The 26,563-nt window shown below is 34.9% G+C and overlaps 1 protein-coding gene across 1 annotated transcript; it reads right to left on the bottom strand.

Moving 5' to 3' along the window:
* Positions 1–2,611: 2,611 nt before the first annotated feature.
* Positions 2,612–21,214, bottom strand: LOC132750611 (uncharacterized). Its single transcript, XM_060740622.1, has 5 exons — positions 20,872–21,214; positions 6,929–7,368; positions 6,417–6,488; positions 3,835–4,168; positions 2,612–3,438 (listed from the first exon to the last, which is right to left on the bottom strand). The coding sequence occupies exons 2-5, from the start codon at positions 7,337–7,339 to the stop codon at positions 3,374–3,376; spliced, it is 882 nt and encodes a 293-aa protein (XP_060596605.1). The 5' UTR covers positions 7,340–7,368; positions 20,872–21,214; the 3' UTR covers positions 2,612–3,373.
* Between the last annotated feature and the right edge of the window lie 5,349 nt (positions 21,215–26,563).

Below are 26,563 nucleotides of genomic sequence, written 5' to 3'. Positions count from 1 at the left end.
CATGTTGGTACCTATTGTGGTTTCAAAGTTATGTCCCGGACAAGAATAGCGGACGGGCGGACGGACGACGGACGGACGAAAAGTGATCACTTTGTGACAGGTGAGCTAAAAAACCATCACACTTTATACAGGAATGCCAGCTAGATTGCTACGCCAGCTGAGCATATCAGTACAGCATTTTTACACTATATATAGGAATGCTCCATTTGATTGCTATGCATTCCGGCAGAGCATTTGTTAACACTGTATTTAGGAATTCCCCTCAAGTTAATTCTGCCAACTCAGCTTTCAAGTAGATCATCAATTTACACTTTTTTCTGAATGCCATGCTAAATTGCGATGAATTTAAAGTTCACGATAAACATAATTAGAGTATATTTATTTATTTTAATTAATGTCCTTGTTTCAGTTATCAAGCCTTTCAAACATAGTAGACAAAGGCTGACAAAATAGTTTATTTGAGACCCCTAATCTTGTCAAGCTTCATAGCAAATACATTGCTTTTCCAAACGATTTCAATTTATTTGTAACAAAAACAATTTTTATCGCTGGCATCATTGTTAGATTCAATGTTTCATTATCTGCGTCATATACATAAAACATAATGACTAAAGGTATGCGGATCAAGTTGTTCCATTAAAACCTAATTAAAATGTTCTAAGAACACAATTTACGCCCTTCCTTGGATTCGGTTTTCCTTAAAATTTATCTGACTTCATTTCTGAGTCCTAATTTGAATATTTGATCATGTAGAACATACTTTAATCAGGTCATTTTCCAAAAGTTTAAAAAAATGTCGATAAATGCTTTAGTATATAACACTTAAAGTCTGGTATCACATATATGTTACAAGAAAAGCATTGATGCAAAGCATCAAAGGGCGTCCAAGCAAGAAATGCAGCAAGTGAAGATCAACTAGTAGACATATGATGACAAGATATTCTTATAAACTACCAGAAATATATATCACTTATGAATGAGCGGACGAAAGACATTGTTCATTATGAACTTTGATTGGCATGCTAGAGATTAGAATATTACTTGTTATTTCTTTATGATCGTGGTTATTAATAGCAACGGATATACATGTACGTATACAATCATTTATAATCAATATGTGTAACGCATGATCAACACGTACCACACCTTTAATTTTAATTGTCCCTTATTATGTTATCGCTATTAGCGAAGACCCCCTCTTAAGGTATCTGTTCACACTTAGTAAAAATATGACACTGGTTATATTACCATGTTGATCATGTTGAGCATAATTGTTTATTATACAATAATTGTAATATCTATTAATTTTAATAAAAAACAAATACAAATTTTATGAATATTGTTTATTTTCTTTTTTTGTGGTTTATGTGCTATTTTAATACTGAGTTTTTATGTTTACTACTCTTTTTTTTTATTAAAATTGTAAAATAAATTTTAAGAATTCAATTGTCATATTGACCGACGATTATAAGTTAAAACTTAACTGGAAAAAGTCAGTAAATTATGGTTTATCTTTCAATATATAATATTGTTTATTCTTAAACCATGTACATGTACCTTTGTATTTTGCTTTATCATTTTTTAAATTATCAATCAATTGAATAATTCATAAAATCTAATTTGTAACTTTGAATAATTCCTCGGCATCTTTACTATACACGAATAACAAATTAAATAAAATATTTCAAAGTTGATAATGTCATATTAATACCATAAAAATGTACCTTTTTCTCAATTATTGTACATACATGTATTTATTGTTTTTATCTCATATAGATAAAATGAAACATGCTATTGTTGTTGTTGTTTTTTGTTGTTTTTTTAATTGTAAATATATCAAACATCTACTTCAAAACCGGGAGAGACCGGACAATAAACGTGTGGTACTATTCGAAGGTCACTAGTAAATCCCGTCAAAATAGCCGGGAGAAACCATAAATTACCGATAGGAGTGATAAATAGATATATCTATAAATAGATTTTCGGAATATTTAGGTCATCAACTGATCATTCTAGGATACATGTACAACAATAACATACCATGATAACCCACTGTGTACTACAAAAAGATAAATAAAAAAACCCTAAGAGCGCGATTTATTGACGGAAAAGGTTATTTCATTTGAAAATGTTTGCATTGCGAAATTCTCCAGTTCGCTATTCATTGTAACATATCGCAACATTTCATTCTTAATTAATAATCAAGCACCCTCATACCGATCGGAATGAACGGCTTTTATTATGACCAACTAAAAGGCTCGAGAAGTTGCTGTCGCCCTTTCACAAAATCTGATATCATTCCATAAGGGCGCCGCGCTTCGGCGCGGACGCCAATTAGGTTACCTCAAACCGGAAGTGACGAAAATTATTTCTAAACTAAAAATTGGCATATCAATATAAAATTAATGTGAAATATTCTGATGCATTTTGAGATATTTCTTATTATTTGAATACACCAATTTACCAGTTTGCACAGAAAATTGGAACCTAGAAAACAAACCTATTGTGCGTGCTCTGTTGAGCCGTAATTTACACATATTGAAAATATGAAACGTCTGTGAAATGATATTTGTGTAAGTGTCAAGTGTTTTTTGCAAATAGGATGTAAAATACTTTTTTTAGAATGCATTATGCATGACGATCTTATAACTATAAATAAAGACAAAGAGGGCTTACATGGCTCATAAGTATAAACATATATGTTTCATGCATTTTAATGTAACCTTATAATTTTAAATAAGAAGGATGGGGTTTAAAAATCAAGTGAACAAAATATAAACACAAACTCATGAATTGCAATACAGACAAAATATGCAGGTATTACAAGAACCATTTCAAATATATGTTCTTCTATATTTAGTTTGAATATATTCTTTCTACGTAATAGAAAGAGCACCGAAGCACGAGGCTATCTGATTTGTACGAGGGGGCGTAGCCCCCGAGTATAAATCAGATTGTCGAGTGTTTTGGTGTTCTTTCTCTTTTGTATCATAGTCAAATATGATAGCACGTTCCCTGTTGTCATAAAATGAAACCCCAGAAAAAATTAACCAATGAACGAGCATTTGAATATGATATTTCTGCTCCTTTCCCTTTCTCTGCCGTCACAATATGTAAACCCCAGCAAAAATGAGCCAATCAATGGGCATGCTCTGGAGTGCGGGTAACTTATACCCGTACTCCAGTTAACGCACTGTGCATGTATATGTGTACGATTTACCCCTGACACATTTTCAACAGAAAGGTCTCAATACATTAATAAATCATATACTTAACCACAGCAAGAACAAATGTTCTAAATAAACATTGTGTTAAATTTTACTGATTGTTGATCATACCACACATCTTTTAATTATGTTCTTATAAATAGCATTTACTTACTTTTTTTCGACTCTTCATATTGAGACTGTCGCATTGATTCTGTCTCTGCTGTGACATCTGCATTATGACAATGTAATAGAGTGAATATAAGTTAAATAAGTTGTTAAACTTAGAATTTTTTTTTACATTATCTGCATTTAAATTCATTTATATTTCACATGACAGGTTTGGTTATTTTAAAACAAAATAAAAGTAAATTGAAAATAGCGAAGATGTGAGATTTAATTAATCATTATATTTACAAAAACAAAATTTCGTTTATAAAAATAAGCAAAATCGAAAGATTAATAAAGATAAAAATTAATATTAAGTCGCATGATTGCACTATAATGATAAATAATGAGAACATTGTTGAACATTATAGTGATTAAGATAAAAATTTAGTATGACTGAATAATAACTATACATTGTATTTAAATAACGTGAGTGTCAAAAAAGTCTGGTGCGACGTACCTTTTCTAGTTTCTTCCTTTAATTCCTGTATTTGTTTAGAATGGTCATGTATTTGTTTATCATGTTCAGACGTTTTCTTGTTTAATTCACCAATACTCTGTGCATGCTTTCTCACAGTTTGACCTTGTACATTCAGAGTATATTTTATCTTCTCGTCCTCAATTTTCAACAGTTTTAAATCAGCTTCTACCCCCTTTTCTAACATTTGCCAGCTGTCTATGGCCTTCTGTACCCTTATCTCCGCCTGTGGATCGAGTGGATTCACTTTAAAGTCATCAATCATCTTTTGTAGATGTGGTATGGGAGACACCGCCGAGTTCAACCTCAAAAGAACCTGGAAAATCATGAAATGCGTCACGATTCAATGCGAAAACTCACATTAAAAACATATTTCTTTAAACCCAAACAAACAATACACTGTTTACAGTGTCTATTGTAGGATTCGAGAAATAGTGGGGATTTTTATCGAAAACTTCATTGCATTTGTTGATTTTTTCCCTTTTTTCTCTATGTAAAAATTTCCCACTGCCTCTGAAAAAATAGGGGAATTCTCAAAAATATGAGTGAATCCCCCATCCGCCCTCCTAGAATAGACACTGGTTTATGAACGTATTGTACGAGGGACGGTCAGAAAATATCCGGACTTTTCATGCTCCCCTCTTTCCACGTGCAGCTATATATACACATTATATATTTGTGAAAACTACATTCATTGGCCTATAACGTGGTCAGTTTATTTTCAATGATAGTTGTGTATACACAGTATTTTGCCCTCTGATATATGATAGGTCTTTCGTCTATTATGGACTTATTATTAGAGGAACAACGTTTTGTAATAAAGTTTCTGGTTGCAGAAGGTGAAAAGCCCTGCCACATCTTTCAGAGGCTTAAAAAAAGATTTTCTGAAAAATGTGTATCGTGTTCAACCTTCTACAACTGGGTTTCTCAGTTTCAGGCATGAGCAAGGTAAGTGCCAAGTGGATGCCTAGACAGGCGTCCGCAGATCAAAAGGCAATCAGAGTAACCAATGCAAAAAAACATTTAAGTCGTTTTAATCGTGAAGGAGATATGTTTTTGAACCGCATTATCACTGGAGATGAGATGTGGGTTCATTATTCCGAACCTGAGACAAAAGCTCAGTCAAAGCAGTGGAAAAGAGCTGGTTCCCCACCTCCTAAAAACTTTAAGCTGTCTCCTTCGGCTGGCAAAGCCATGCTTGTTGCCTTTTTTGGATTCGAGAGGAATGATACTTACTCATTTCAAGCCAAAGGGTCAACCTGTCACCGCCAAGTACTATTCTGAAGTATTTCTGAAAAATCTCAGAGAAAAGCTGAAGCTGAAGTCCTCCTTCTCGATAACGCCCCCTCCCAAACCGCCGCAGCTACAGTGGAGGTTATCAACTCCTTATAGCCCAGACCTCGCCCCCTGTGACTTTTATTTGTTTCCAGAACTGAAAAAATTGCTTGCTGGGAAGAAATATAAGACCAGGGCGGCTTTGATACATGTATATGCTGTTACTCAGTACCTAAAACATAGGTCTACGTCATGGTTCACAGCGGGAATACAAAAGCTCCCACGAAGATGGTAAAAGTGCGTAGACGTAGGTGGAGTATATTTTGAAAAAGAGTAGAAAGAATTTTTTTTAAATGTTGAATGGTTTTCGAGAACGAGTCAAAAGTCCGGATATTTTCTTACTTCCCCTCGTATACTTGAACAGCTATCATGTTTATTTTCACCATTGTTAATGCACATACCGTTAGATATTATATTCTGTGGTATGTTTTTTATTCTATAATTTTGCTTACTTTGCTTTGAGCTCCGCTATGCGTGGTAGTTTCATTCCTGTTATGTTCCTTTATGTTAATGTTATGCTATGAAGGATGTCCGTGTACAAGCAATTCGAGCAGAGATTAAATGATACATTTATTAATATTTTTGCGTATCAAACACGAGTATTTACTGTTTACACCGGTACTTACTCCCCCCCCTCCCCCACCCAGCATAAACTTCCCATACATGTGTAAGTTAAGTTGTGTGCTTTAAAGATATGCTATGCTCAAATTATTTTATATTTGAAAACAATGATACTAATTATACAGTCTCTTTTGAAATGTAGAATAAACATCTTTTGACATACACAGAGGCAATATGTCATGTTTAAAACTCTTGACGCTACAGGTAATCACAGTATGATTACATAGTGTCATTTAAACATAACTGGCAGTTTTTTTATTAGGATTGACCAAATTAATTGGACTAGTTACAGGAAATGCAGCTCTCCAAACATAGTTTAAACATTCATTTATTCAAATTAGACATATTCAGAAAGACTTTAATAGATTTTAAAGAATTTCTGAAGTAAAAGTATTTTACCCAAAGATGAGCATAGTATATATTTAAGTTAACATTTAACTTGCTCTTAATTCATTATTCAAACGTTGTTAAACATACGTTTGACATTTCTAAAGAATGGATTTCTGAGGCATAATGTGCCTCAAGGAATATTGCATAAACATAACCGTCTATGAACAGAATTGAAAGGAAAAAATAGATTAATTAGTAAAATAAAATTCCATCCTTACCTGTTCGATCTCCGTCCACTTTGTTGTAAAGATAGGCAGCGTTATTCCACTTGTTGAAGATATGTGACTGAGCTAATAAAAAAAGTAAGAGAATGTTATTATGTATTTATATCAAATGAAAAGATGCAAGGGAAGACAAAAATTAAATAAAATATGATAGTTGCATGCAAGACAATTGGCTAAATCTAAAATTATGAAGCCAGTCTTTGATATCATGGATATGTTTCGTAGTTTAATTTTATGTATTAAATGAAGACGTTTCTTACTTTTAGATATCATGAAACTGAAGATAATACTAAATTAGTAGAATCATTAAGTTATACAGAATAAAAAACAAAATTATTATCTTTCTTAGGATTTATAGTTCTATACTCGAAAAGCTATTTCAGCAAAAATACTTTTTATACGTAATAATTTAAACTTGACGTCATATAGATTATTTTTGTTCACAACTAGATATCACAAGAACTCAAACCATTAAAACTTAACTAATTATCTCATTTCTCATTTACCTCGTTCCTGTACATTTTCAGACGGGAAATATCAGCCTCAACTGAGGTATCACCTTGTGCAGGAATTGAGTTCCATTGAAAGTTCTTGTTCAGCCCGAATGACTTGATGTTTCTAAGGAGACATATGATTAACGTGATGTCTAGGTCTGTTGTAGCTGGACCGCTGCCACCTGATGGAAACAGTAGATCATATTGCACCTGAGTAATTATTCCGCGTGATCTTAATTTGGTTATTGTTGACCTCTCTTTTTGCAAAAATGCGCTTAGAGAAACATTTTTCAGTTTTTTATCAAAAATGTTTCTTAGTATTTGTAGTCCGCCGTCAATAATCAGCATTTGCAGACGAAAAAGACGGCAACGATTCTGCTGCGCCTTTGCCGGCGAAGCTTGACCTGGACTGGCGGTCGCCATTTTCTCTGATATCAGATCATCAATAGTATCTGTAACAACATAAACATACTGATCTTAAAATCAACAATAGATGTCAGGATAGCATTTATAATAACCACATACTAGTAGTGCTTTGCAATTGTTAAAAAGTTTATTGATCAAATATGAGGAAGAATCTTTTAGATAAGTTTAGGAAATGAATGAATTATCAGTAAAAGCATCAAATTTAGGAAATAAATGAAGAATCAGTAAAAATATTAAGTTGAAGAATTAAATGAAGAATGAATGTGAGTATAAAATTAAGGAAATAAATAACAAAATCAGCGAGAATATTCAGTTTAGTTTAGGAAATGAATGAGAATAAGTGACGGTATCAAATTAACGAAAAAAATGAAGAATAAGTGGGGGTTTAAGTTTGAGAAATGAATGAAGAATCAGTGAGAGTATCAAATTTCGCAAATGAATGAAGAAACAGTGAAAGCAGGGCTTCCATTAGTAGAAGTTTGGGAGTCATGGATTCCTTATTTTTGGCTTGTTTCTTCCAAAATGAAACGCTTTTTCTTTTTACCTATATAATATGACTTCCCTTGTTAGGTTTTTTGCTTTCTCTGACTTCCTAATTTTGGAACTTAAAGGGAGCCCTGTGAAAGTATTTAGTTTAGAGAATGAAAGAAGAATCAACGAAAGATTCAAATTTAGGAAATAAATACAGGATCAGTGAAAGTATCAAAGACAAATGTGGATAATCGTATATTTCTTACACAATTACTAAATACATCAATTAAAATCAGCACGTTTTGTGTCTTGTGTTGCACTGTTGTCTATTATGCTGTTTTATGTATTGTGCTGTGTGTTACATTGTATGTTGCTTGTATTATATGTTGTGAAGTGTGTTTATATATGTGTTGTATGTTATGTTGTGTTGTTTTTTATCGTAAGCGTTGTTTTATGTATTAAATGTTGTGTTGTATTGTGTATTGTTAGTTGTGTTGTGTTTTATTGTATTGTATATTGCATTGTATATTATGGTGCGTTTAGTTGTGTAATGTTTTGTGTTTTGTTGTTTGTTGACTTGTATTGTTTGTTGTGTTGTATTGTTATTTGCATGTTCTAATGTGTTTGTTGTGCTGCAATGTATTATGCTATGTTGTGTGTTGTATTGTGATATATGTTGTATGTGTCTAGTTGAGTGTTCTTTTGTGTTATGTTGCGTTGTGTTGACTTACGTTAGATTACGTTACTCATTAAATTAAATTAATTAACCTATATTGTTATCGCCTTTTTGTCTTGTCGCTAGCGACAACACGTCAAAGTACCAAACAGCGCTTTGTCATACTGTCGTCCTGTCATTAGCGAAACACGCGCAAAAAGGCGCGTTGTCATGCCGCGCGTTGTCGCGATGTCGCCCCTGTTGCTTGACTTATAAGCCAATCCTTCGATTTGAACCGAGCGACAATGTAGCGTCGCGACAACACGCCGCACGATAACGCGACGTTTGGCGTGCATCGTTAGCGACAGGACGACAAAACGAAAGTCCGACAACTCGCCGTTTGGCTTGCGCCAACACGACGCTCAAAAGCGTTTCAAATCAGCCACCATACTGTGCAGCCCCTAATCATAATCAACTTGCTGTGCACAAACGGAAAAACTGACGTCAAAGTTTATGTCATCAAAACAACTACCTGTAAATGTGAATGTAGGTGTTAAGCACGAATCACTTGATTAGAAGCCTATTTTGTACAATCACAGTTTTATTTAAATTACTGTATTACCAAAGACCCCGAAAAAATAAACATTATACTTGCTTCTTGATATTAGTGTTCTTTGTATACACACAAGGGAAGCAACTCTGTAGAAGTATTATACAGTAGAAATCTACAGAGACAGGACTTACAACAAAAGACTATGAAAGTGTGTTTTAAATGCTACTTTTAGATCTATCAAGTGTATTAAAGACATTGTCGGGCGGCTTGAGCCCTTGGGGCAATTATTCATTTTGAGGACCGTTTATCACCTTCTATCGGTATCCCTTCTTTGCCGTGTATTGATATCTAATTATCCTTTCGTATTTAAAAAAAAACAAAAAAAAAAACGTTTATTTAACACAACGTTGACTAACGTTTTGTTACGTTATTTGATTATTATAATTTTATGTCATTTATATTTTCAAGTGTTGATTTAACATAAACTATTACCATTTCGAGATATTGCTGGACTGATACCGATATAGCAATGCATATATTCTGCAAATGTGATGTAGACATTTCAACAATGTACGGAATATATTTTGAGATAGTGTGGGTAACATTTCGGGATAATGTAGGTTACATTTCGAGAAAATATAGGTTACATTTAGAGATAGTGTTAATACATTTTGAGATAGTGTAGGTAACTTTTTGAGATAATGTAGGTTACATTTCGAGATAGTGTAGGTTACATTTCGAGAAAATATAGGTTACATTTCGAGATAGTGTAGGTTACATTTTGAGACAGTGTAGGTTACATTTCGAGAAAGTGTAGAATACATTTCGAGATAATGTAGTTACATTTCGAGATATTGTAGGTAAGATTTTGAGATAGTGTAATTTATATTTCGAGAAAGTGTAGGTTATATTTCTAGAAAGTGTAGGTTACATTTTGAGATAGTGTAGGTTACATTCTGATATAGTGTAGGTTAAATTTTGAGATATTATAGGCTACATTTTGAGATAGTGTAGGTGACATTTTGAGATAATGTAAGTAACATTTTGAGATAATGTAGGTTACATTTCGAGATAACGTAGGTTACCTTTCGAGATTGTGTAGGTTTGATTTCAAGATAGTTTAGGTTACATTTTGAGATAATGTACGTTACATTTCGAGATAGTGTAGGTTACATTTCGAGAAAATATAGGTTACATTTCGAGATAGTGTAGGTTACATTTTGAGACAGTGTAGGTTACATTTCGAGATAGTGTAGGTTACATTTCGAGAAAGTGTAGGTTACATTTTGAGATATTGTAGGCTAAATTTCGAGATAATGTAGGTAACATTTTGAGATAATGTAGGTTACATTTTGAGGAAGTGTATGTTACCTTTCGAGATAATGAAGGTTATATTCCGAGATAGTGTAGTTAACATTTGGAGATAGTGTAGGTTACATTTTGAGACAGTGTAGGTAACATTTCGAGATAATGTAAGTTACATTTCGGGATAGTGTAGTTTTCATTTCGAGATAATGTAGGTTACATCTTGAGATAGTGTAAGTTACATTTCGAGATAGTGTAAGTAACACTTCGAGAAAGTGTAGGTAGGTTACATTTTGACATATTGTAGGCTACAGTTTGAGATAATGTAGGCAACATTTCCAGATAGTGTACGTAACATTTCGAGATAATATATGTTACATTTTGAGTTAATGTAGGCTACAAATTTGAGATAATGTAGGTTACATTTTGAAATAATGTAGGTTACTTTTCGTGATAATTTAGGTTACATTTTGAAATAATGTGACAGTGTTTGATATGTTGAGATAGTAAGGGATATATTCTGAAAATGCGATGGAGGCATTTCAAAAAGTGAGAGATATATTTTGAGATTCTGCGGATTATATTTTGATATAGTCTTCGGTTACATCGAGTTAGTACAAGTTACATTTTCAGACAGTGCGAGATATACTCAGAGATGTGTAGGGTATATTCTGATATAAACCATGATTTATTCCGATCTAATACACTGAGAAAATGCAAGATTTATTTAATGTGCGTTCATAAGGTTGCATTTGTTTACTTTAAAAAAATCTATTAAATGTTTTGCAAATATTAAACAAAAAAGAGCGCATCGCCAAATATCATAAAACAATCTAGAGCATAAGAGAAACTTGATGATTAATACAAACAAAATAATTCTGAAACATTAGGCTTATAGGGAAAAAATTATAACAATATCTTCCTTATACTTCCCTTAATAGAAAAATACAGTACAAAGCATAAATTGTGATTTTTAAAGTAAAAAATTTGCAAAATTTCCTAAATTCCATTGCTGGTTTTATTTTTATTTCAGAGACAAGAGTAATGAACATTTGTATAAATGATCTAGGCAATGATACGTGCAAAATATATTTAATTTTCAGTCATATGGTTCAAATACAAACATAAATCCGTGAAGTCAAATATTCTCAGATCATGCGAAGTTTAGATCAATTCTGTTGTAAAGTTTTATTCTGCTTTATGACTATGTGCAAAAATTGCTGTAAATCGAGAATGGAGTAAAAATGGACTCTATCTGATGTTTGGTGTCTTATAAATATGAGAACTTTATATCATTTCTCAATAAATGAGGAAAATATTAAATAAACAATTGTTTTCTTTTTCCACGAAACGGATCAAAAAGAAGAATAAAAGGATAAAAATATCAAGTTAACCAAGTATCGAAGAACGATTCTCTAAGGTGCGAGCCAAATGCATCTTTCGAAAGAAAGTTTCTTTTATTTCATAGTATACCAGATATTTCACTTGTACGGAAAGAAGAAAATGAACATTTAAATGGTAATTTGAATTTAACGTAAGTTAAGGTTTGACCTTGTTTAACACAATCTAGGTCTGGAACTCGATTTCAATTTTGGTAGGCAGTAAACAAGTTCTGTAACCTATTCCTGATCAATGGTAAAATATAACTATATTTATTTTGTTTGAAACACCCATTTAAATAGCATTATGTTCTGTAACCAGAAAACAAACCGCTGCAATATGTATTGTTTTATTATACCCGCCTTGACAATGGCAAGGGGCTGTAGAGTTGCCCCTGTCCATCCGTGTTTGCGTGCGTGCGAGCGTGTGTTCGAAAACCTTGTCCGGCCAATACCTCTCTAATGCATCAAAGGGTTTTATCTGTCAAATGCTTATCCCTGGTGCAATTATAACACTGTTTTGTAAGCCTTGAATTGTAGTGCAAAACATAGCTGTTTGCCCCTGTCCATCCGTGTTTGCGTGCGTGCGAGCGTGTGTTCGAAAACCTTGTCCGGCCAATACCTCTCTAATGCATCAAAGGGTTTTATCTGTCAAATGCTTATCCCTGGTGCAATTATAACACTGTTTTGTAAGCCTTGAATTGTAGTGCAAAACATAGCTGTAGAGAAGCATATGATTATGAAGCATGCCAAACATATAACCTCAGAATATAATTGTTGCCGAGAAGAGTAAAATCTCAGAACTAGCCAACTGAGCCTAGGTACAGGGACACTACTTAAAGACGAATATTTACATGCGTAGCTCCTATTAACTGACCCAAAGGGCAAACCATTTTTGACCCTATAGACATGATTAATATATTAAATGTAGATAAATACAAAGTAACGCTACATGTCAAATACCACTGATGCTCAAGATACATGTATATAGATTATAAGGAAAGTAAATTTTAAATAGGTTTCTTAAAAAAGTCAATTAAACATAAACGCCCTATGATGGTTTTCAAAACATTTCAAAATGTGACAAACGTAATGCATTGAATTGGTATGCGGCACGGGTAAACAATAAAACAATAATTCACATCAGATGTCGTAAGTTTAAAGTCTTTTCAATAGTTTTTTTCCTTTAAATTAGCAGACTAAAACAGCAACAATTAATACTTAACCAAACGGTTAATTTCATGATTCTTCAATCTTAAAAACAATATTGTCTTTACGTGCATAAGATCAGATATTTCCTTTTAATTCATGATCTTGCTACACTTTCAATATTTTTATTTAATATATAGAGACAACAATAAGTATTAACTTCCGCAAATCTTAAGTAAACTTTGATTTTACTTCCTCATCTATTGTCACGCATGATTGTAATATTATATGTATTATGTTATATATATATATGTATGTGGGTTGGTGGCCTGACTATACAATGAAAACAATGAACTTTTGAATTTTAATTTTACTTCCGATACAATGCTGTTTACGAAACACTTGAATAACTAAGAGGGTTATCGGACATAAATTCCTCCCCTGATATTTTAAAATATGATGACGATTGTATAAATTTTAATTTCGGGAGAATGATTGTCCAAATAATGCAAAACATGATGTATCGATGATGCTGATGATGGTGTGTTTTTGCTTCTGTTGCTGCTGCTGCTGCTGCTGCTGATGATGATGATGATTTTGTTTATGATGATAATGATGATACTGATGCTGCTGCTGATGAAGATGATATTGATGATAATAATTTGCTTAATGATCATGATGATGATGATGGTGGTGATGATGATGGTGATGATGGTGGGGATGATGATGATTTCCTGATGAATATGATGATGATGATAATGATGATGACGATGATGTTCTTGATGATGATGATGATTTCCCTGATGATAATGATGCTGCTGCTGCTGATGATGATGATGTTCTTGATGATAATGATGATGATGATGGTGGTGATGATGATGATGATGGTCGTGGTGATAATGATGATGATGATAATAAGTGCATGAGTCTTTAATAAAGTTTCTTATATTCATTACTCATATGACCCGCAACACATGATCGAGGTACATGACACGGTTTAAAGTCGCAAGGTATTTGTGAACATTTCTTAATGAAAGCAACTACATGTCAATCTGCTTTTGGCGAGTTTCCTTTAACTGTTGATTTTATATTCTTTTGAAGTTGTGTTATCTTGTCAACCATTATTTATGCCAAACAGCTTCGAGATAAGTTGATCATATGTACGTGTATTTTATCACCTGGATTTTAGCATAATAATGTATATTAACCAAAAGGAAGCAATTTACACATTATCAATGACACTTACAACCCGCGTTTATTATAAAAAGAGGTCAAAATATGTAAAACTCTGCCTTCATTTGAAATATAGTTACACATAATGAAAAAATAGCCATTAATCGCCAAAAACATGTAAATAATTACTCGAATCTTGAATCTGTCTACTTTTCCTAAACCCATAGTACATTTTTCTCAAGTTTGAATTTACCAAAATATTTCCGCTCATCTGTAGGCATGCTGCTTTAAAGTTTTGTAAATGTTTTAAGAAATATTGTAAGCAACACCAAGGTAGCATCTACAGTGGCATAAAAGGGGCAGAGGATTTTTTTACGCGCGCACGCGATAGCTATTATGTAGCAATTCAATACTATCACTTGAGCAGGCGATAGCAATTACATTCCAAAGGGATATTCATTGCGTGCACACTCGATAACTATCACGTGCGCACGCGGATAGGCATTCGCATTTGGACCCTGGACGGGCTTCCTCGCATAAATAGTTTGACGCCCTGAGTGAGTGTCTAACCTACAGCGGTTAGGGGTAAGTGGTGTTTTGAAATCACTCGGCCATGAAAGCCCTTAAATGATCTAAAATAGAAAATGAGATCATCCCACACGTTTTTTTTTTTGAAATATATAACATATCGTCATTTTTCGAGAATTGCTGCTTTAAAGGTACATGACACCTACTTTTCTGGTAATTTATATCAGTTTTATCATAACTATCTAAAATGAGATAAGGATGTCTTCTCTAAAATGGGTCTAGCTATATTTTGTAGCTCTTTGTAAAATATCAATTTTATATTGAATATAAAAGGAATACTATTTAGCGATATATGGCCTTAAAGGATTTTCTTGTCTCGGGTCAACGAACGAGACGCGAAGCAAGATGCCAGATTCCGGCGATATGCAAAACGAGTCACGATATTGAATCGTTCAAATATCGCCCGATTACGGTGTTCCGTTTGTACATAAGTAACATTTTTTGTCTCCCTAAACCGCGATGCACGATGGTGCAATGGTAAAAGTGCGATAGCACAATGGTACGATGTTGACAACACAATGGTACGATGATGAAACAACAATGGCACAATAGTAAAATCACGATGATGCGATGACAGACCGGTAGAAATAATATCGCGTTTTCATCATGATGCCATCGCAATTTCATCATTGTACCATAGTATTATTACAACCGTTATATCGTGTTTTCATAATATCGTTGTTTTGCCATCGTACAATTGTTGTTTCACGTTCGTACCATCGTGTTTTCACCATCGTACCATGGCATTTTCATCATCGTACCATCGTGCTATCTCGCTTTCACCATTGTACCATCGTGAACGGGATTTCGTATGTTTCAATGTACGCATTAAGGTTCATCCGATCAAATTTCATGAATTGGAGAAAATAGAATTAATAATTATTTATTCCACTGTACTTCTTCAGAAAGCATTTGCACACCTATTAATTGATGATTACATTTGACATGAGGTTAAACGGCGGACCTCGATTCTAAAAAAAATAAATAAAAAATATTGCTGTGTGAAAATATGTGACAAATAATTCATATAAAAAATGACATGAGACAAATGTGCTCTCTTGTTCCTTAACAAAAAGAGGCAAATGTGTTTTCTTGTGCCTTACTTGATCGTAGCACATTTGTCACACACATTTGTTTTTTATTATTAGGTAGACATTTGAGGTACCATTTGCCTCATGCGGGACAAATGCGACCGCATCGGTCTTACGTAAGACAAATGTGCTCCAAGACAAAAATGGTCCTACAGGGCTTCCGGAGTGGGGGCATACTTTGGCCTTATTCATGGAAAATTATAAACTTTAATTTCGTGCTAGACTTACATTTATATAAAACTTAGTCAACTTCCTGGTCTACAGTCGTCATTAATTGTAACAATCAACACAAATCATTATAAATACGTACATTTGAAATAATTGTGTAAATCTATATTCGTATAACACTTGCTAAGATCCGTATATCAAGTAGATGACTTCCGATAATGAAATGCATTCAATTTCCTGGCCCGAATCAAAACTTACGGCGACCTTATTTATCTGGCCATAGAAGCTCCAGTTCCACCTTTGTAATATCGCACTTTGGGGTCAAATGCACTTTGGGGTCCGACCCCTAAGTGCGGTAAACTTCACAGCGCACTCGAGAAATTGACCCCAAAGTGCGTAAATATACTACATATCAACGCACTTAGGGTTTCCAAAATCTCAATGGTCAACTGAGTTATGCTTAAATACTTGGTACTGACTTATTTTCCGTCTGCCACATTGAAATATATCAGGTGGAGTTCAAGATGACGGTTGATACTTAAATATATCAATCTTACTATGATATTTTTTTAAAAGTAAACGACTTATTTGTATCAAAATTTAGTGAAATTTCAGTTTGGTATAGAATAAACCATTATATGTTTATGAATCATTTTATTAAAGGAATCTGGATTGTTATCACATTGAAATAGTATGCCTGTAAATGACAAAAACAGAGATGTCTATGGTAAAGTGCTCTATCGGTTATTCCGAGTCAGTGCATTTCACCGGATTTAAGTGTCAACAAATGTATAGTATTGTCTTATTAACTATGTATCGAATATGGAAAATCAAAGAATGCTGTTCTATGTATATTTATCGTATATACTCGCACGTGTCTCCTCCTAAAGATGTAGCTCTTTTGTTTACCATACAGGCATGACTATGTGTGTCACACAACAATTCAAAGGCAAATATCATAAATGTACTACGTTATCTAACGCTACATAATTATATTATTTCCTTCAATAAACATCAAAATATTTATATAATAATCTTACTTTACGAACACTTATCTTTGAGACAAATAAATAAAAATAAAACTTTTGAAAATTGCAATCCCGAAATTATTCCAAAACAGCAGATTCGTGCTTTTTTCATTAAATTTTTGAAAATGTAAAAAAAAAATATTGTGAATTAAACAATGAAAGTAATTTACTCAAACAATCCACAAACATTTCAAAAACGAATATTCAATAATTTATTTTCAATAGTTTGATTGAGCAATGATTTAAGATGGCCCTCAACCCAAGATGTTTCATCGTGTTGCCGCGTGGTCCCGAAAGCATTGCGCTCCTCTTGTTATTAATTAATTATTTTTATTTATTTTGTATTTATCTATTTATTCATTGTTGTATTATATATGTAGCTTTGTTTTTTGTTTGTGTGTGAGAGAGAGACGCCGCACCAGGAAAGGGATAGAAAACAAGGAGCGCTGTCCCTATACATGTATAGGCAACTCCACAAAATTTTCTATCCGTTTTTGACCATGCGAAAACTCGGACAGTCCAGTTATTTCGGCATTTCATGAAATGAAACTGTATGTTTGTGTTTAAAACTTGTTCATTGACTATTATTTTACATAACTTCAATGTTTACCAACTCGTTCTTTTGTTTCGGATTGAATGCATACAGATTTTGGACAGGATTTTGGACAGGACGTCGGAGGCCCAGTGGTTGACTTGTCCTTAACCGCTGTGGGTTCAAATCCTTCCAGGGACTTGTAATGCAAATCTCTATCCAGCTAGCTAACAGAACTTAGTTGGTTATATTCACATGGTCCTTCGTCTAAGAAAATGCACAAAGAGAAACCTGAGGTCTTCCTGCACCCGTCAAGCTGGAAATTTGCCGTATGATCTTTGCATTGGTTGTGCGACGGAAAACCAAACAAAGTCAAAGGGCTGCAAGCTCTGTGGTATTTTTCTGATCTTTGCAGTTTATCTATATGTATTTCCTGTATAAGTATATTATGATATACAGCGTTTAGATGTTTTGGCTATAACAGTTTGAGTTTGATACATACGGAATTTTGCATCACTAGATTTTTTAACTTACATTTGGAAATCATTTATGTACCTTTTTTGTGACAGCCACAATTTATCCTTGCATATCGTAGCTAATTTTTTAACAAAAAATATTAAAATTGCTACAAAGACACTTAAACTATTAAGCTACTTAGACTGGGATTAAAACCCCAGACCTCTCACATCCTAAACAAGTTTGATACTCCTGGACCACGGGGAAGTTACAAGTATTAGAAAAAAGTCTGAAGCAAACCAAATTATTCTAAATTTAGAATTTTCATCAGGGTTTGTAATCCTTTTTAATTTCGAGATATTTTGTATACGGTAAACCTGTTGTTTAACACTGATGTAAATAATTTAGCGAAATTCTTCTCGTCCAAACAGGTATAATTATAATATTACAGTACTCGCTTTCAGCTTTATTTGTGTAATACGCGCTTTAGTGTGGCCCTTACTTATGATAGAAATTGATTATCGATCGTCGACTGCCCTAAATTCGTCCCTGTACGAGAGTCAACATTCTAACTTTATTTTTCAGAAAGCATAAATAACAAATGTTCATTCAGGCGGCGTTTAATTCCGATCACAATTATCCGAAGCTTTACGGAAATAGCCGAGCACTCTTCTATGATTAAAATGATATTCATCATTAAGCTGTTTTGAGAACTACTTTCTGTTGTTAGGATTGTCGGGAAGTGCTGTTAGAGATATTGAATTTCAGCATTGTATTTGTTGATCTGCGATCAGAAAATACAAAAACAAACAAAACACGATACTCATTTGCCGTATAGTTAAACTATATCTTTGCTTCTAATGCTTCTTAGCCATTAGAAAATATATAGTGATGCGATATTTAGTGTGGAACATAAACAAACGCGAACGTCCTTTCTAACCCACAGTTGTTTGCTACTTTTCTGACAAATAATTTAACATTCAGCATGGTTGTCAGCATGTGATACGCATCTAACAACTAATTTGCTCTGAACCAAAGGGTTGCCATTTTTTCCAAGGCAATAATCGTACTGATTTCAGAGGCTTGATATGGCTCTATCACAATTTTTAATGATTTCATGTCTGCTGCCTACGCACGATATTCCGTTTAAAATCAGGCTTCAAAATCCATTCTTGATTATCTAGGCCCGTTGTACATGGTATGGGCAACAACGTAATGTCCTTCTAGATAGGCCCGTCGTGCGTGATCTGGGGCTACAACATAATGACCTTCTAGATAGGCCCGTAATGCGTGATGTTTGTTTGTTTGTTTTGGCAAGTGGTTTGAAGTCAACGACCTTAACCACTCGGCCACGGACGCCCCAATGCGTGATGTGGGGCTACATCGTAATGACCTTCTAGATAGGCCCGTCGTGCGTGATCTGGGGCTACAACATAATGACCCTCTAGATAGGATTGTAGTGCGTGATCTTGGGCTACAACTAATGACCTTCTAGATAGGCCCGTAGTATCGTGATCTGGGCCCGTACAACGTAATGACCATCTAAATGCTTCTTGGTCAATGTTTGTATCCCGACTGTGCTTAGAAGAATATAAGAGGATAATCTGTGATCAATAAGACCTTTTTTTAAAGATTCCATTGACTCATCTTCACCGCCAGGCCTGTTTTGAATAGGCGAGGGAGCATGTAAGGTGAACGAGACCAACATGGAGATATGTTACTGTCACTTTACTACATAGACTGGTCAGCGGTACATAGTTGAGATAGCTGCTAGTTACCCAGATTATGCTGTATGCAGGGACATAAAACGATCATTTCATTTCCTTGGACGATAATGCATGTCTCCTCAAGGCACTGGTTGTCCGGGACAACCTACAGATGGAGCGTATTAAGCGCATTAACTGGCAAGTCCTGAATCCAATTGAGTACATGTGAAATGGGTGAGTTTTAGGCCATGTTGGTGCAAGAATGGAGCGCCTACCTAGCAAAGGCTGTACGAAATGACAAAGGGACATAAGAGTACGTTACCAAGCAGTTGCCTTTAGCACTAACGCTAATTCATGAGTTTAGAATTGTGAACATTAAGGTGATTTGGAGTTTGACGTTACGTCTAAATATACGTACGGCTGTACAATACCGTGTTTACGGAGTCGCAAAAACTGCACGTGTATGTGATAAAAATCAGTTGTATGGTGTAATTAAACCATTGCGGAAACTATTCACACTAAGATAATTGGTCTAAAGATTGAGTAGTATATACGATTGTGTCTATTTCATGCTGATTTGTTGTACATGTGTATATCATGATATGACTCTGTGTAATAAATACATAGTGTAATATAATACAATTATGATACACTTTACTTCATATTCTGGTTAATGTTATCATTGCCTCTAAATATGACTCCCATTATCATGTCCACATATAAGTATGTATATGTATGGTTTACCACATAGGTCTTACGCCTTCTGGGTGAGTAATAAACAAAACTTATAAATTGAGGCTAAGTTTGTTTCCTACTTTGTGTCATGTATGGAATTAGTGTGCAGTGCTTACAATATATGTGTAAGCCAGTCTGTTATATAATATATACATATAGCCATTGCTTAAATCAATTCATCAGCATTCTTATCATCCATCCGTTTACACAATCACCAACCCATCTGTTTACCCAATTATTCATCCATCCGCCTACCAAATCATCCATCCATCCGTCTACCCAAACACCCATCCATCTGCCTACCAAATCACCTATCCATCCGTTTACCAAATCATCAATCCGTCCATCGTCAAGCCATTCAACTACCCAATCATTCATGCACCTTGCCATCCACACAGCCATCTACCCAATCACACGTTCACCCCTGTACCAACACATATACCTTATACATCCCTCTTCCGACACACATACCTTATTTGAAAGATAATGGTAATGTTTGACAATCACGTCCGTTCAGTTAACCATAATTGTGTAACATACCTGAACAGAGAATTTAATTCCATATTATGGATCCATTCGATTGTATCGCAAGTATTCCAAAGAGCGTACACCAGTATTTCACAGACTGTCAAAACAATTTCAAACAAAATAGTAACATAACAAATAGCTGTTTTGTTTAAGAAAGAATATGTTATAAATAAACAAACATTGTGTCACAACTTTGTAGTTTATTTTACAAAGTAACCGCTCACAGCTACCGGCATATCTGAAGGCGAAACAAGCCTCGTTTTAATTTATTTTCCGGAACAAAGCGTTAAATCTATATTTAAAACTGTTTCCATGAATTTAAACAATGAGTGATTAAACTTCATCTTGACATTGTAGGTCGCATACTTTCATAACGGATATGAGTTCGCGATCGTAGCTTGAATGTGCTGATAAATGAATAACAAATATAGCATGTAAGGAAAAAAATATACATGTTTACAATATGTTAAATGCGTTTTCTAGTTAATAGCTAAACTATTATATTTAATAAACATAGCGAAATTAACAAATTTTCCTCTTGCATCGAAATTGTAACGAAATATTCTATAAAATATCAAAAATACGGATGGGAGTGTTGTCGATGGAAATACCCCTACCGCCGCCTGCGCATTTTCTAGTCACATACGTACCATGTACTACGGGAAAACACAAGAAAACAATGTTGGAGCGGAAAATATGTCGAAACCAAGCCGAAACAAATCTAATTTACCTTTCAACGAGGCTTTCCATGTATATAGTATGCTGTTGAAAAACGAAAACATTGTATAAGTTATTATAGTATTCATTAAATTGTACGGTTTCCCGACCAGGATTTCTCAGATGTCCAAAACTAGAGCAGTTTTCAAACAGTTCAAGATCTCCTTCAAGATATTGATGATACTTTTATATTTTCGTTTTAAAAAGATCAAGTGTGTTTCAACAAGTGCTTGCTTTTAAACAAAATATCAACAGTTTTCAAAAACCGGTGCATTGATTTTGACACTGTTACGTGCAGCTTAAAGACTGGTTGGTATAGATTCTTTCACTTGAAAAGTCGTCATTGATTTTGGAATTACTGCGACCGGACCAGCAAGTGCCGCGAAAAATACTGGCCCACATGATAAAATTTTGATGCGGCCAATATAAATAAACTTATTTATACACACCTAGCGTCACGTTTAAATATTTTAACTGACAATAGCGACATTCTTGATATACTGACTGGCAGAAAATGACATCATACATTGATGTACCAATTTGCAGACGATAATGTCAAACATTTATATACTGAGTTGCTTAAAAAAGCCTCATACATTAATATACTGACTGACAGAAGAAAATGACGTCCTACATATATATACTGACTTATAGAAAATAACGTCCCACATTGATAGACGGACTGGCAGACAATAGCGTCACACATTGATATACTGACTGGCAGACAATAGCGTCATACATTCATATACTGACTTGCAGACACTAGGGTCATACATTGATATACTGACTTGCAGACAATAGCGTCATACATTCATATACTGACTAGCAGACAATAGCGTCATACTTTCATATACTGTCTGGCAGACAATAGCGTCATACATTGATATACTGACTGGCAGACACTAGCGTCATACATTCATATACTGACTTGCAGACACTAACGTCATTACATTGATATACTGACTGCAGACAATAGCGTCATACATTCATATACTGTCTGGCAGACAATAGCGTCATACATTGCTATACTGTCTGGCAGACAATAGCGTCATACATTAATATACTGTCTGGCAGACAATAGCGTCATACATTGCTATTCTGACTGGCAGACACTAGCGTCATACATTCATATACTGTCTGGCAGACACTAGCGTCATACATTCATATACTGTCTGGCAGACACTAGCGTCATACATCATATACTGTCTGGCACACAATAGCGTCATACATTTATACTACTGTCTGCAGACATTCATATACTGCGCAGACAATCGTCATACATTCATATACTGTCTGGCAGACACTAGCGTCATACATTGCTAATAACTGACATAGCGTCAATACATCATATACTGCTCTGGCAGACACTAGCGTCATACATTCATATACTGTCTGACAGACAATAGCGTTCATACATTCATTATACTGTCTGCATGACACTTAGCGGTTCTATATATCATATTACCGTCTGGCAGACACTAGCGTCATAACATCATATACTGTCTGGCAGACACCTAAGCGTCATACATCATATACTGTCTGGCAGGACAATAGCAGTCAAACATTCATTATTACTGATCTGGGCAGACCACCTAGCGTCATTACATATATACTGTCTGGTAGACACTAGCGATCATAACATTGCTATACTGAACTACGCAGACAATTAGCGTCAACTTCATTCAGTATACTGTCTGGCAGACATTAGGCGTTTCATACATTCATTATATACTGTCTGGCAGACAATAGCGTCTACATTTCATATACTGAACCAGGCTAGACAATAGCGTTCATTACCATTGATATTACCTGTCTGGCAGACACTAGCGTCATACAATTCTATATACTTGTCTGGCAAACACTAGCGTCATACCATTTGGGCTATAACTGACTGGCAGACAATAGCGTCATACATCAGTATACTGTCTTGGTTAGACAATAGCGTCATACTTCATATATGTCTGGCAGACCAAATAGCCGGTCATACATTCATATAGCTGCTCTTGGCAGACACTTAGCGTTTCATAAATTGCTATACTGACTTGCAGGACCGAATAAGCGTTCATTACATCATATACTGTTCTGGCAGACAATTAGCGGTTCATACATTTATATTACTTGACTGCGCAGACAATAGCGTTCATACATTCATATACATTGTCTGGCAGACAATAGCGTTCATACATCACTATACCTGTCTGGCAGACACTTTCAGCGTCAATACATCAAGTATACTGTCTGGCAGACACTAGCGTCATACATCATATACTGTCTGGCAGCAATAGCGTCATTACATTCATATATGTTCTGGCAGACAATAGGCGTCGATACGATTTCATATTTACTGTTCTGGCAGACACTAGCGTCATACATTCATAGACTTGTCTTGGCAGACAATAGCGTCCATACATTCATATTTACTGGTCTTGGGACAATAGCGTTCATACATGTTGCCTATACTGACTTGCAGACAATAGCGTTCATACTTCATATACCTGTCTGGCCAGACAAGAATGCGTCATACATTCATATACCCTGTCTTGGCAGACAACTAGCGGGTCATACATCATATTTTGTCTGGCCAAGACAATTTAGCGTTCATACATTCATTTATACTTGTTGCTGGCAGACCATAGCGTCATACATTTCATCATACTGGTCTTGGCAGACCAATAGCTGTCATACATCATATACTTGTCCTGGCAGACAAAAGCCGCGTCATACATCATATTACTGTCTGGCAGACACTAGCGGTCATACATTTCATAGACTCTCTGGCAGACCAATAGCCGTCATTACATTCATATACTGTCTGGCAGACAATAGCCGTCATACATTAATAACTGCGGGCAAAAATACGTCATACATTAATACTGCGGCAGAAAATGGTCATACATTAAAATACCTGGGCAAAAATCGTCAAAATTTGATAACTGTGGCAGCAATAGGTCAAATTGATATGCTGGCAGAAAAATAGCGTCAAATTGAAAAACGACCAAAAATACCATACATTATATACTGAGGGCAGACAATGCTCAACATTAAAATTTGGGATGGCAGACAAAAGCGCATACAGATATACTGACGGAGAAATAGCGCCCAAATTAAAACGAGGCAGACAAAAGGTCAAATGATATACTGACGGCAGACATAGCGTAAAACTTTTTATATACTGACTGGCAGACAAAGGTCAAATTGAAACTGCGCGACAAAAGCGTCATACTTTGATATACGCGGCAGACAAAGCGTCATAAAATTTTTTAAACAGGCAGACTAGCGTACTTTAACCGGCAGACAAAGGTCTACTATAACGGTCGGGCAGAAAATAGCGTCTACATGATATCGACCAGACAAAGGTCATACTTTTGAATACTACGGGGCAGACAAGCGTCAACTTCATATACGATTTGCAGACAATATGTCAACTTTGATATATTTAAAGCAGACAATAGCGTATACATATATACAAGCAGACAATGGGTCAACATTGATATACTACGGAGACAATAGCTCATAAAATATAACTACGGCAGACAATAGTCAACTTATAACTGAGCAGACAAGCGTCATACATATATATGACGGCAGAAAAATAGGATAACATTTGATATACTGCTTCAGCAAAGCTTAAAACTTTATATACAGGGAGACAATAGGCATACTTTTGAAAGGAAGCAGAAAAATAGGTAAAAAATTGGGATATACGTTGCAGAATGGGGCCCATACATATAAAACCGGCAGACAATAGCTCATCATTAATACTGATGGCAGACAATGTCTAATTATATCCCTCGCAAAAAAGCTCATACTTTTATATACTGACGCAACAATAACGTCATACTTTTAATACGAGGGGCAGACAATAGGCACACATTCATATCCCTTTCAAACAATACGTTACTTGATAATCCCGGAGACAATAGGCGTCATACATTATAACGACAGCAGACAATAGCGTCACATTTGATATACTACTGGCAAAAAATGCTCATACATCAATACTAACTGGCAACAAACGTCATACATAATTTACTGCGGGAGAAATAGCGTAATTACTTTATTACTAGGCAACAAAGCGTCATACATTGATATACGACTTGAGACCCCCCATACAAATTACTGCGCCCAATGGGGGTCATAATTGATAACTGACACAAAAATTAGCGTCAAACTTTGATATACTGACTGGCAGACAATAGTAAACCCTTTTCAAAAACGCCTCAACAAACGTCATACAAAAAACGACGCAAAAACGCTACTTTTGAAACTGGCAGACAATAGCGTCAACTTTTTAAAAACGACGCAGACATACGCATACTTTATACGATGGCAACCAATAGCGTCAACATTATATACGACGCAACAATACGTCATACTTTTGATAACGACCAACCATACCAACATATATACTGACGCAGACAATACGTCATCTTTTGATAACTGACGCAAAAAAGCTCATACTTTCATAATTTCGGCAGAACACGTAAATTATACTGCTGGAACAAAACGTATAATTATAACTGATTTTGGGCGTCATACTTTGATATACTGTCGGGGAGACAATAGCGTCACTCTTTCATATACTGACTTGCGGACACTAGCTTTAGACATTCATATACTTTTCTGGCAGACAATAGCGTCTTTACATTCAAAATACGGGTCGGCGGGAAAAAATTTAGGGGGCATAAAATTGTTTATACTGTTTTGAAAGACACTAGCTCATTATTGATTATACTGACTTGCAGAACTAGCGTCATCCCATTGTTTATACTATTTCCCGGGACACTAGCGTTATACATTGATATAGGGATTTGGCAGACACTAGCGTGTTACATTGATAAACTGACTTGCGGGACATTTAGCGCCCATCCCATTTTACTGTCGGGGCAGCACTGGGCTCTTTACATTGATTTTACGATTTGCAGACACTGCGTCATACATTATAAACTGACTTCCCAACCCACTAGCTCTACATCCATATCTGTCT

Source organism: Ruditapes philippinarum, unplaced genomic scaffold, assembly GCF_026571515.1.
Source record: "Ruditapes philippinarum isolate M1 unplaced genomic scaffold, ASM2657151v2 ctg10351_1_1_1_1, whole genome shotgun sequence".
Classification (NCBI taxonomy): Eukaryota; Metazoa; Mollusca; class Bivalvia; order Venerida; family Veneridae; genus Ruditapes; species Ruditapes philippinarum.
Note: the sequence above shows the minus strand (reverse complement) of the source record. Positions and strands in the feature narration are given on the sequence as shown.

What these genes read in the sequence shown, in the direction of transcription:
- LOC132750611 (XM_060740622.1), bottom strand. Translation starts at nt 7,339, where the DNA reads ATGGCGACCGCCAGTCCAGGTCAAGCTTCGCCGGCAAAGGCGCAGCAG. An exon ending in AGTGGACGGAGATCGAACAG is followed by an intron (nt 4,169 to 6,416) that starts GTAAGGATGGAA and finishes ATGATTTTCCAG; the next exon opens with GTTCTTTTGAGGTTGAACTC. An exon ending in AAAGGAAGAAACTAGAAAAG is followed by an intron (nt 3,439 to 3,834) that starts GTACGTCGCACC and finishes GTCATAATGCAG; the next exon opens with ATGTCACAGCAGAGACAGAA.